This window comes from Notolepis coatsorum, assembly GCF_963971535.1.
Source record: "Notolepis coatsorum genome assembly, chromosome: 8".
NCBI classification, from domain to species: Eukaryota; Metazoa; Chordata; class Actinopteri; order Aulopiformes; family Paralepididae; genus Notolepis; species Notolepis coatsorum.
Genome location: NC_140172.1, coordinates 129318439 through 129332018, shown reverse-complemented (window position 1 = coordinate 129332018; position 13580 = coordinate 129318439). Strand labels below are relative to the sequence as shown.

General features: G+C 43.9%; 1 protein-coding gene across 3 annotated transcripts in view; it reads left to right on the top strand.

The window, feature by feature from the left end:
* The window catches only part of LOC311232876 (protein FAM168A-like), a 73575-nt gene extending 62182 nt beyond the window's left edge, over nt 1–11393 (top strand). For all 3 annotated transcript variants that reach the window (XM_084319708.1, XM_084319709.1, XM_084319707.1), the window contains 4 exons: nt 281–423; nt 5647–5821; nt 7932–8058; nt 10295–11393. In XM_084319708.1, the coding sequence (XP_084175834.1) occupies nt 281–423; nt 5647–5821; nt 7932–8038 (425 nt within the window). In that variant the 3' untranslated portion in view covers nt 8039–8058; nt 10295–11393. The remainder of the gene's footprint in view (nt 1–280; nt 424–5646; nt 5822–7931; nt 8059–10294) is intronic.
* The last annotated feature ends 2187 nt before the right edge of the window (nt 11394–13580 follow it).

The window sequence follows — 13580 nt, the reverse complement described above, 5'->3', positions numbered from 1 at the left end:
CGTGCGCTGAATGAGTGTGTGTGTGTGTTTGTTTCACAGCTTCCTTTTTTTTTATTTTTTTTTTTTAAACATAATTTTTTGCTTCCTGGGCCGCAATAGCAAATACAGTTGTTTATCTGAGGCAGACAACATAGCCAGCCAACTATGTTATGGGGAAGAATGTTGCGCATTTGGAGACTGAAATTATATCAGTGCTATTCTGCTCATCCAAATAGTCACTTGTCACACATTAGCAACTGATCTGAAAACGGAATCCTGACCCCCCTCCCTTATCTTACAGGATATACAACAGGGACCCCTTACAAGGTACCCCCTACGCAGGCCAACGGGGCGCCCCCTCCCTACTCTCCATCCCCTAGCCCCTACCCCACGGCCATGTGCCCCATCAGAAGTGCCTACCCACAACAGAACCTCTACGCTCAGGTAAGCCGTTTGTCTGAGGTACCCCATCCTTTCATCTTAACTGTAAACAAGTCTGTGTATGTTGTCCTTTGCATATCTCGAGGACTGTTCATCCGATCAACTTCACACTCTGCCATACCGCGGTTCTCTAGAACACTGCAAGCAGCCATACCACGGTTCTGCAAGCAGCACTTCCAGCTCCGAATGGGTTTAAGTAAAAGTGTAAAAAAGTAGTAGAACGCGCTCACCTCACTAGACTTGACACTGGGTGCTGTAACCTCTGATATCATACATAAAAAATAGGGAAACAATGTCCAGGCACGCACTCCAGGTTTTTCAAATTTATTGGCAGCCTGAAATCGTATCATGACGTTTCGGTGTGAACACACCTTCTTCAGAATGGCTTGCATGTTTAAGTAAAAGTGGAAATGTCCTTCTAAAATAGTATTGTAGTCAAATTAAAAGGCCTCCATCCAAAGATTCTTACTTTATGTTACATTTACTCATGAATCAAATGTAAAACATCTTTTCCTACATGTTTGATCCATTAACATCTGCAAGTTAAAGTGATGGTTCTGATTTTTGGACCCCTAGCCCTATTATTTCTTAACAATAATGATGTTGATCAATAGTCTTTTCTCGGCACAATCCATGCTGTGCCTCATACTAGCTCTGGATAGTTGACACCAAACAAATGCAAAGTCAATGGGGTCAAACTCCTGTCTGAACAAACTGACTGAAGCTCATCTACTTTGTGTGCTTTGTGGAGTAGACTTCAGTGAGACCACCTCTGTGGAGTAGACTTCAGTGAGACCACCTCTGTGGAGTAGACTTCAGTGAGACCACCTCTGTGGAGTAGACTTCAGTGAGACCTCTGTGGAGTAGACTTCAGTGAGACCACCTCTGTGGAGTAGACTTCAGTGAGACCACCTCTGTGGAGTAGACTTCAGTGAGACCACCTCTGTGGAGTAGACTTCAGTGAGACCACCTCTGTGGAGTAGACTTCAGTGAGACCTCTGTGGAGTAGACTTCAGTGAGACCACCTCTGTGGAGTAGACTTCAGTGAGACCACCTCTGTGGAGTAGACTTCAGTGAGACCTCTGTGGAGTAGACTTCAGTGAGACCTCTGTGGAGTAGACTTCAGTGAGACCTCTGTGGAGTAGACTTCAGTGAGACCTCTGTGGAGTAGACTTCAGTGAGACCACCTCTGTGGAGTAGACTTCAGTGAGACCTCTGTGGAGTAGACTTCAGTGAGACCACCTCTGTGGAGTAGACTTCAGTGAGACCACCTCTGTGGAGTAGACTTCAGTGAGACCTCTGTGGAGTAGAATTCAGTGAGACCACCTCTGTGAAGTAGACTTCAGAGAGACCACCTCTGTGGAGTAGACTTCAGTCAGACCTCTGTGGAGTAGACTTCAGTCAGACCTCTGTGGAGTAGACTTCAGTGAGACCTCTGTGGAGTAGACTTCAGTGAGACCACCTCTGTGGAGTAGACTTCAGTGAGACCACCTCTGTGGAGTAGACTTCAGTGAGACCTCTGTGGAGTAGACTTCAGTGAGACCTCTGTGGAGTAGACTTCAGTGAGACCTCTGTGGAGTAGACTTCAGTGAGACCTCTGTGGAGTAGACTTCAGTGAGACCACCTCTGTGGAGTAGACTTCAGTGAGACCACCTCTGTGGAGTAGACTTCAGTGAGACCACCTCTGTGGAGTAGACTTCAGTGAGCCTCAGTCGGCTTGTACAGACAGGAGTGTGACCCCATTGACTTTGCATTCGTTTGTGACGGAGCTAATATGAGGGAAAGGCATGGATTGTGCTGAGAAAGGACTGTACCAGCCAACATCATCATTGGTAAGTAATGAATGGGGCCAGGGCTACAAAGATGTAATGGTTGCCTTGATCAAGGTCAAAGTTAAAAAGTAGACCCCCAGCCCTATTTTCTACTTACCATTGGCCAATGATGTTGTTGATCAGTAGACTCCTTTTCATTAACCCTTTCACTACCACACTACCAAAGTGTTACCCCTTTCACTACCACACTACAGACGGTTAACCCTTTCACTACCACACTACAGACAGTTCACGGTCTATAGTGTGGTAGTGAAAGGGCTAACCTTCTGTAGTGTGGCAGTGGAAGGGTTAAGCCTAATCCATGCCGTGCTTCATGCTGAAGACACACTGCTCCCGGCTAGTTTGCCATGAAACTAAAAACTAGTAATGGGGCCATTTTCAAGTACCTACAAAAAGCACAGGAACCTACTCCAGTTTGCTCTGGGTGCACTTCAGAGTCTAAGTGCTTTGGACAGTTGCCCCGTTTCTACACATGATTTTTTTTTTTTTCTTTTTTATTAACTTTTTCTCCTTTTTTTCGTCTTTTTTCTCCCATCCCAATTTCGCCTCGCCAATTCTCCCTTCAATTCTCCCCTCCCCTGTCTCGAACGTTGCTAGACTATGCCTCCCACTGGTTGGCTGCAGTGAGGACGAAGCCTTGCATCACGTGTCCCCTCCGGTACACGAGGAGGCAGCCGTCGCATCTTTTCACCTGAACAGCGCGATCTCTCAGCGGCGAGGAGTAACGCGTGGGAGGCTCACGCCATAGATATATATAGAACACTAGATAGCTTGCCCGCGCTGCCGGCCAATGGAGAGCGACGTCACTGAACCGCCGCCATCTTGGGAGAGTCAGCCTTGAGTGAGAGTGAGTGAGCTGCACAGACAAAAATACTCATAACTCGCTGAAATATTGACGGATTTACAAACGGTTTGGTTTATTACAAGCATTATTAACGTGGCTATGATTCAAGCGGTTTGTAAAAAAAACCATCTTTAATTTCTTTTTTTTTATACGTATGCAGTATCATAACTACATCTTTGATGTTTATAGCAAACCAACCCGTTTGTAAATCCGTCAATATTTCAGCGAGTTATGAGTATTTTTGTCTGTGCAGCTCACTCACTCTCACTCAAGGCTGACCCTCCCAAGATGGCGGCGGTTCAGTGACGCTGGTGACTCCGCCTTAAGCTATCTAGTGTTCTATATATATCTATGGCTCACGCTGCCCCAGATACTTCCTGATTCTGCTCTACAGGCGCACCAACCGACCTGTAGGAGTCGCTGTCCACAACGTCCGATCCCCACCCACCGGCTTTCCCACCCCCTAACACTTGCCAATTGTGTTAGTATGACGACCGGCCAAGCCGGTAGCAACGCCGAGAGCTGGGCTCGATACCAGCATATCCTGCGTTAGTGGCGAGCGCCTTGCCCACTGTGCCACTCAGCCGCCCCTTCTACACATGAGTTTTGTGGTTAACCCTTTCACTACCACACGGCAAATGGGGTTAACCCTTTCACAACCACACTACAGATGGTTAACCCTTTCACTACCACACTACAGACGGTTAACCATTCCACTACCACACTACCAAAGAGTTGACCCTTTCACTGCGACAATACAGAAGGTTAACCCTTTCACTACCACACGACAAATTGTTAACTCTTTCACAACCACACTACAGAAGGTTAACCTTTCACTACCACACTACCGAAGGTTAACCTTACTCTTTCACAACCACACTACAGAAGGTTAACCTTTCACTACCGTCTGTAGTGTGGTAGTGAAAGGGTTAACCATCTGTAGTGTGGCAGTGAAAGGGTTAACCATCTGTAGTGTGGTAGTGAAAGGGTTAACCATCTGTAGTGTGGTAGTGAAAGGGTTAACCATCTGTAGTGTGTGGTAGTGAAAGGGTTAACCATCTGTAGTGTGGTAGTGAAAGGGTTAACCATCTGTAGTGTGTGGTAGTGAAAGGGTTAAGGAGGAGTTGGGCATCCAGCATGAAGCACAGAAACGGTTCCCCCCCGCAGCGGCAAATCACTACCAAGAGTAGTGGAGGCGGCACATCATCACTGGCACCGGACGCCCAGGGCCAGGCATCGGCTGTGCCTGAGGCACACGGCAGCATCAAGGACCACGGTCACCCGGCACACAGACTGTTCTCCCTGTTACCGTCTGGCAGGCGATACGGGAGCAGGGCTGCACGTGGCAACAGTTTTTACCACCAGGCCCTCGGGCTTCTCGACTCGTAAAAACCTGAATATTCCAATTTGCATATCTGCTTACCTGCTTTCTGCACTGTTTACATATGAATCTATTGACTGCTGCTGTTGAACCTGGACTGCTACATATATATATATATATATATATATATATATATATATATATACCGGTGTGTATATATATATATATATTCATGTAATATAGTTATATTTTATACTTATGTTATTACATTTTTTATAAACTTTTATTTTGTATCCTACTTTATTTTATATTCATATGTCTAGTGCTCCTACTGCTGAGCTGAGCTGTTCTCTTGTCCCAACACATTTCATTGTACTGTTGTTTTAACTAATGACTAATAAAGGAACTTGAACTTCAAGCACAGCATGTGTTGTGCAGTTGTCTGGCTGCACGTTAGCCTAGCTTAGCACAATGAATGGAAGCGGACAGTGCCGGTTAGCCTAGCACTGTCCGCTTCCATTCATTGTGCTAAGCTAGGCTAACGTGCAGCCAGATAACTTTCTACTGAACGCACAGAGAGGAAACTGGTATCTATCTTCTTGTCTCTCTGGAGAAGATGGTAAGCTAATTTCCCAAAATGTTGCTGTGTTCCTTTTAAAGGAAATTCTTAATTTAGTTGATTAGAAATACTAGGACAACTTCCCAATCAGAAGGGATGCCTCTAAAGCCACGGCCCTCTAGGTAGCTAGCAGGCCTCTGTGTACGCACGCAACTGTTATGCGCATAACAAGCGTGCGTGTTCCAATCATTTGACTTGGTCATTTGTTTGATTGGATGTCATTGTTTTAGCGCCTGCCCCTTACCGGAACAACATTTCAGTGTCTCTCTAATGTTTTATTTGTTTGATTACTATGGATTACCGTCGAGATATAAAAATCTGCGGCCTCCTATTGATCCTTTTAACTCTCCTTTTTAACACAGTGGTTGAGTAAGAGGGATGTTGAACTTTGGCCAGAATACTTGGAATCTTTGTATTCAGCAGAGGCCTCATTGCCGACTGACAGAAATTTGATTTAAGTCTCCTTCCTCATTGTTACTGCATCATGATCTCTCTTGACCTCAATCCCCTTCCCTTCTCTCTTCCCGTCTTCCCTTGTCATCTCTCCCTATATGTATGCACCCCCCCCCCCGTATCCATCACCCTCCGCTGCATTCTGCTCATCTTCCAGGGTGCCTACTACACACAGCCGATGTACGCAGCACAGCCTCACGTCATCCACCACACCACGGTGGTGCAGCCCAACAGCATCCCCGCTCCCCTCTACCCTGCCCCCGCGCCCGGGCAGCGCTCCAACGCCGTGGCCATGGGTATGGTGACCGGCGCTACCATGGCTATGTCTGCTGGTGAGCTGGCTAGCTAGGACTAGCTTTACTGTCGCAAGCTGGATCTGAGTCGTCAAAAAGGCGGTTAATGGGGTTTTATTTGCTTGTTCACCAACATATTTATATAATATATTTTTTTAGATTCTTTTTTTAGCATTTATTGCTTTTTCATGGTCAGACATGACCGACAGAGGAGGAGAGGGTGAACGGGAGAAGAGGTGGGAAAGACATGCAACAAATTATCCCCCGGTAGCGGGAGGCGAACCCGGGACGGCCGCGTAGGTGTGCGAGGCACTATGCCGTGCGCCATGAGGGCGCCCTGTTCACCAATTTTTTTTTAATTTAATTGTGCTGTAGTCGCCCCTGAGATGTTGTCTCGCGTAGAAACAGTGACGTGAGAGAGCTCACGCGCTAAACCTCCTCAGATGAGGACCATAATATAGTCATCAAAAAGGAAGGTACTGGAGGTACTCTGTCGTGTGGATCCTGACGGGAGCACTGGGCCGCCACACACCCAGGGACCAACTCCGGTTGTAATGCCAGTACCTTAGTCAAGGGACCAACTCTAGTTGTAATGCCAGTACCTTAGTCAAGGGACCAACTCCAGTTGTAATGCCAGTACCTTAGTCAAGGGACCAACTCTAGTTGTAATGCCAGTACCTTAGTCAAGGGACCAACTCCAGTTGTAATGCCAGTACCTTAGTCAAGAGACCAACTCCGGTGGTAATGCCAGTACCTTAGTCAAGAGACCAACTCCGGTTGTAATGCCAGTACCTTAGTCAAGAGACCAACTCCGGTTGTAATGCCAGTACCTTAGTCAAGAGACCAACTCTGGTTGTAATGCCAGTACCTTAGTCAAGGGACCAACTCCAGTTGTAATGCCAGTACCTTAGTCAAGAGACCAACTCCAGTTGTAATGCCAGTACCTTAGTCAAGGGACCAACTCCGGTTGTAATGCCAGTACCTTAGTCAAGGGACCAACTCCGGTTGTAATGCCAGTACCTTAGTCAAGAGACCAACTCCGGTTGTAATGCCAGTACCTTAGTCAAGAGACCAACTCCGGTTGTAATGCCAGTACCTTAGTCAAGGGACCAACTCCGGTTGTAATGCCAGTACCTTAGTCAAGAGACCAACTCCAGTTGTAATGCCAGTACCTTAGTCAAGGGACCAACTCCGGTTGTAATGCCAGTACCGTAGACAAGGGCAATGGCAGGAGTATTGTAAACCTACAGCATCCATTTATTTTTATGGTGTAGGAGGAAACTGGAGGAAACCCATGCAACTCAACACAGAAAGACCTCTTGCTAGGATTTGAACCCAGGACCTTCTTGTGTTGAGGTTATTTTTTCTGTGAGGCAACAGTGCACTGCTAACCACTACGCCACCGTGCGGAAGTCAGAATTAGACTGGTATGGTCCTTTAACTTAGCCAATGCTTGTGTAGATTTCTATAGACGTTATATCCAGGTGCTTGGTGTAAGAGAGCAACGTTGTCGTCTTACAACGGATGACATAGGAAGCTGAAATGAATGTCTCATCCGTGTAATTCTTATATATAGACTTCCATTGATTTGTGTAATTCTTATAGACTTCCATTGATGTATCTGTTTTTCAGTGTTTCTGTTTAATTTACGGTCCCAACAACATTGTATTTTATTTTATTTATTTATTTAAAACGTTAGTATCATAATTTGGAATGGATGTTTTTGGAGAATTTAATTGGACACAATGTAGACTTTTTTTTCCCTATGTCACTAATGTAACATTATGTGGCCAATCGGATGTCAACAGTGACCGTATATATCAAATCACACCACATGAATATTCATGACTCGGGGGTGAATACTCAAACTAATAGCATAGCGTGCACAGATTGTGGAAAATAACTAAACCTAATGAATATTATTTTACATTTCCAAAATGTTAATGCATAAGTTGGTAATTTCCATCCTCTAGACATGAATAATGATCATCAAAAGATCATTTCAGTCCAACAATAGTGTGTATTTTGTGTGTGTGTGTGGGTACAAGTTACACTTATTCCATATAACATAAAAATACCTAACAAATATAGACACAGCATTGTTTCTGATCCCTGATCCTCGTCTCCCGCTTGTGTGTGTCGTCCCCAGGTAGTCTGCTGACCGCGCCTCAGCACGCTCAGCATCTCGGAGTGCATCAAATGACATACCGGCCCCAGGGGGCCTCTGGCTACAGCTACGTGCCTCCTCATTGGTAGAGCCACAGGGCCAGTCTCAGGTAAGCATGGTAGTTCCACCTGGCCTAGTAGTTGGGTTTCGCTGCAACATCACAACAGACATGTGTGCGCAGCCAGGGGACAGAAAGCTAAGCTGGACATTAGACATTAAGTAAACAGATTTTTTTTTGTATAGTAAATTGCACAAGTCTGTTCAGGCTCATCATTGCAGAGCAGTAATTGAAACTTTGCATTGAAAAACCATGTAACTCTTTGTTAAATCTTTGGACCTCTTAACTAGGATTGTACACAACACTCTAACCTACCATCTAGATAATACATTTAAAACATGGTTCCTCTGAAGACTTCAAATGGAGTTATATGGTTCTTCATCTGAGGTATTCAATTATTAAGACGATCGGCACAGCACATAGCTTAAAGGAACACTCCAACATTTTGGGAAATTAGCTTATTTGCCATCTACCCTGGAGTTAGACAAGAAGATGCATACCTTTTTCTTCTCTGTGCATGCAGTAGGAGTAGGAAGACGTTGGGAACTAGGCTAATGGAGGAACCTACTTCCAGTGATTGACGCTAAGCTAGGCTAACGGTGCGCGTCTTCCTACTCCTACTGCATGCACAGAGAAGAAAAAGGTATGTATCTTAACACACCAACATTTTGGGAACCCTGGAGTTAGACCACAAGATGCATACCTTTTTCTTCTCTGTGCATGCAGTAAGAGTAGGAAGACATTGGGAACTAGGCTAATGGAGGAACCTACTTCCAGTGACTGACGCTAAGCTAGGCTAACGGTGCGCGTCTTCCTACTCCTAATGCATGCACAGAGAAGATAAAAGGTATGTATCTTCTTGTCTAACTCCAGGGTAGATGGCAAATAAGCTAATAATTTCCCAAAATGTTGGAGTTTTCCTTTTTAAAGTGGCAATCCTTGGTGACATCTGTTGGTGATGAGTGGTAATTGCTGTTGTAGTTTTGCACTGCCTTGACTTGCTTTCCATCTTGAAAATCCATGCAAACTACTGAGTTAATCTTCTATTCATTCAGAACAAACTGCTGTTGCTGCTGGTGATGTAATATGTATCGCTTCCTGTGTGCCGGATGATTTTCCCAGGAATGTCCTACCAGACACCAGTGTTTACAACAGCAAATGTAAAAACATTCATGAACTGGTTATAGGTAGAATCTATTGTGTTATATCAGTTGGCAATAGAGAGTGGCGGCATTCTAAAATAATAGAATTATATGAAAATGTTCGAGGTTATTACTTTTAAAAGGTATCCAATGGCGTTTTGGGCACTATAGCTCACAGTAAGAGGAAGGTGTCCTTGAAAGTGGGCGTGTATCACGTCTTCCAACACACGTATGAGGCTGCACAGACGTGGGAGTGTTTAAACATGCTCTTGTGCTTCCATTTGATTGGTGGTCGAAAGCTAACCGCATGTCGATCAAAGGAGGTTGGACTCATTACAAGTTTGCCAAATGTTATATGAGGTAGGGAATGTATTCAGCTTGTAGACTATAGAAACAAAACTGTCTATTTGGGTGGAAATGTGAACAAAACAAAAGTGGACCGTTTTTAAATAAACTAAATAAAACCCATTGGTTACCTTAATTACTGAAGTCCGTAGTGCCTTCCTCTTAAGCTTCCTTTGTTAACGAGGATGGCACTTTTTTAACGAGGATGGGGTATATGACATCACTTTTTTAATGAGGATGGGGTATATGACATCACTTTGTTAACGAGGATGGGGTATATGACATCACTTTGTTAACGAGGATGGGGTATATGACATCACTTTGTTAACGAGGATGGGGTATATGACATCACTTTGTTAACGAGGATGGGGTATATGACATCACTTTTTTAACGAGGATGGGGTATATGACATCACTTTGTTAACGAGGATGGGGTATATGACATCACTTTGTTAACGAGGATGGGAGTATATGACATCACTTTGTTAACGAGGATGGGGTATATGACATCACTTTGTTAACGAGGATGGGGTATATGACATCACTTTGTTAACGAGGATGGGGTATATGACATCACTATGTTAACGAGGATGGGAGTATATGACATCACTTTGTTAACGAGGATGGGGTATATGACATCACTTTGTTAACGAGGATGGGGTATATGACATCACTTTGTTAACGAGGATGGGGTATATGACATCACTTTGTTAACGAGGATGGGAGTATATGACATCACTTTGTTTTTTCATCCCTCTCCGTCCTCTGCTTCTGTCCTCGTCTCTTTCCATCACTCTCAGATCTGGAGTCAGACGTTGCTTTGAACAACTCAAGTCTTACCTGGGCGGTGGAGAGATGGTGGAGAAGCACCAAGAACAAAACACTAAAGTGCAATGGTATCCTAATGCATTCTTTGTGATTTGGAAAAGCTGCTTTTTCATGTTTATTTTTTTCTACCAGCCTGAGTGATTATATGTGTAGTATATATTTTTTCTCAACACTCTTATAATCCAGATACACTAACCATCTTTTTTTTCCTTTTTTTTTTTTCTTTCTTTTTTGGTCAACATTTTGTCTTTGTATATATTTGGTTCTGAAGACTGGTACTGATGCTCAGACAGTTACTTAAGCAGTAGGAATGTACATGACTTTGTATGCTGCCAAATTTTTATGTCTCAAAATTTTTGTTTTTATTTTATTTAATTTCTGACCGGTTATTATTTTACTTCCCAATCATCCATTATAAGCAGCCATGAAAGTATCAAACCTTATTTTCCTCACTGTATTTTTTATTTTATTTGCCTTTGCCATTTGGGATTGCATTCAAACATGGCATCTTCCAGTGCAGTTACAAGGTTTGTCTTCCAGCTTGTAGCAGTGCATTAAAAAAACAAGACCCTTTGAGGTGTACGACTGTAACCTTTGAGAGCTGAACATTCTAATCGCGGTGTAACAAACGGCTACTGGTCACAGGATGCTGTTCTAGATTTCCAAAATAGAATTCTGAGATAATGGTTTTTTTTGGGGGGGGGGGAACCCACACCTCAAAGGGTTATCTTTGTGGGTATATAGACCCATTGAATATCAGTGTTAAAAAGTGACGAGAAAAACACAGTTACACAATCAATTAAAGGACATTTTAAGACCTAACAAACGTATACATCTACTAGAATATAGTAAAGCACTTACAAATATCTTGAAATATATTGGATATATGAATATCTTGTAATCGGTATACCAATGTGTTCGTGAGCAGGTGTGCGTCCTGAGGTTATTTTTGTACACGCAGAAGTACACCCGACATTGCAAACCCAGTCTGGGAGTGTTCAACCTAAACGTGTGTCCATGGATACACAGGGCTGTATAGATGGCATACACGCGAAACACACTCTGATTGGCAACACGTGTATATATATATATATATATATATATATATATATATATATATATATATATATATATATATATATATATATATATATATATTGTTGATGACGACACAAGTTGAGATGGATTTTGATCACAACGCGCCCATCATATCCTCTGGGCTTTGAGATAACGCCACATGTAGTCTTCTGTGAGTTCTGTTACACGTGAAGGGAGCAATGAGAAACATGTGTCCGATTTTCAATGGAGCTGTTCATGCAAAGAGAAAAATAAAAAAAATAAAAGCATTTAAAGGGATGTAAATTACAGTAAACACGCTGGCATACAAGTTAGATGACAAAAGAAAACGTGCAGGGCCCTTACCTTTACTGGTCACGGTAGGCTGCAGATGAGCTTTACATGCAATAAATACATGATCAGCTATTTACATGATGTTTACATAGACATACGGCCACAGTACTGCATGGTAATCAGGTCAGTGGCACCCAGGAGAGGGCAGTAGAGAGAGACGGGAGGGTGGGAGCCTTTGTGCAATATGGGGTGGGATGTACTCAAATGGGAGGGGGGTGGTGGGGGTAATGCATTAGTAAGGGTCGTAGGGTGTGTGTGTGTGTGTGTGTGTGTGTGTGCTTAGCCATGGAGTCATGCATGTGGCTTAACTGCTGCCGGGCTGTGGGGACTAGGGCGACCGAATCCATAGGATCCAATTGCAGGACTGTGTGCAGACAGTAAAGTAATTCTGAATACGTATGTAGAATAATGATATTTACATAATGTATAAAGCATTTGATCTAAATATAACCATTTAGATGAGCTAATTTATTGAAGAATAGCAGGCGACCGCAGACCGCGATAGAAATGTCGGCGCTTCAGTCACACATTGTTAGCATGGCTGAAGATTGCTCAGCCTATTTATAATTTTGCCCAATACTGATGAAAAAAGCTACTACATTAGACTATAGCCGATTTAATGGGGTTTGATATTTTTAATGGGTGGACTTTTAGGTTTTGGCAGATATGTCTCATGAGATTGAATTTACAATGAGCATAATGTGATACACGGGGGCCAAACGGACCAAATGACTAAGCAGCAGAAACATACCGTAGGCTGATGTAAGTTGTGTCTTCATAGTTGTTACTGGGCACCTAACGTTAGCCTACCTCTCCCAAAACATAATGGTAAATCCTAGCCAAAGGTTTCAGCACCATGGAGAGTGCATGGTGCACGATGCGTCATCTAGGCCTATTGATGAATTAGTATTTCTTACTAGACTAGAGTCTTCGGATGAAGGGCATGTTTAGAGAACTCTTGGCACGTCGGAGAGAAATTCACTTTGACTTGAATCTCGCTCTTCACAAGCGCCGGCCCCTCCGGTCATGAGGGAGAGTAGCCTCTCTCCTCAGAGGCATATAGGAAGAAGAGGACCAGCTGGTTGTCATTCAGCAGCATTTCCAACTTCATCCTACAGTCGATCCCATCTCCACTTCCCTTTGACTTGACACGCTGATGTAAAACGTGCCATTAGGCAGAGGTCGATAAAACTCAAATCGCCAGGCTGTAATCTACTCGGACTGATGCTGGTGTACAAGGCTAGGCTGCTTGCTGGGCATCGGTGCATGGGTTGGTGATTTAATAACTGGACAAAACGATAAGAATCTTTATATTTAACATTTTTACGAGTTTATTGAAATGCGGGACATTCTCTTCTCTTGCGGGAAGTGGGACAAAGGGCTGAGATTCGGGACATTTGGTCGCCCTAGGCGGGTGGGGTTAATGCATCAGTAAGGGTTGTTGTTGCGTGTGTGTGTGTGTGTGCTTAGTTATGCATGTGGCTTAACGGCTACCAGGCTGCAGGGACCATACTGGAGGTCTGATCTGTCGTTCACAACTAAACCAGCCCAGGATGCCACAGCTTCCTGGGCACACAATAGCAGGCAGGGTGGGAGGAAGCTGGTAATGTACGGGGGATTTTACGCGCGACGAGGGAACAGGCACGATGAAATGTGAGAGTGGGGCTTATAGTGTCACCTCTGCCTGGGACCGGAAACCTCTGACTAGGACGTAGGGGTTGATAACAGGTTATAGGTTGTTACGTGGGAAATGAGATGCGTTTTTCTTTTCTTTTTTTCTCTCGATTTGAGGTTAAGCCGTGTGAGAGGATGACCACGTGAGTGTCGGAAAAGTAACATTTGCACAAA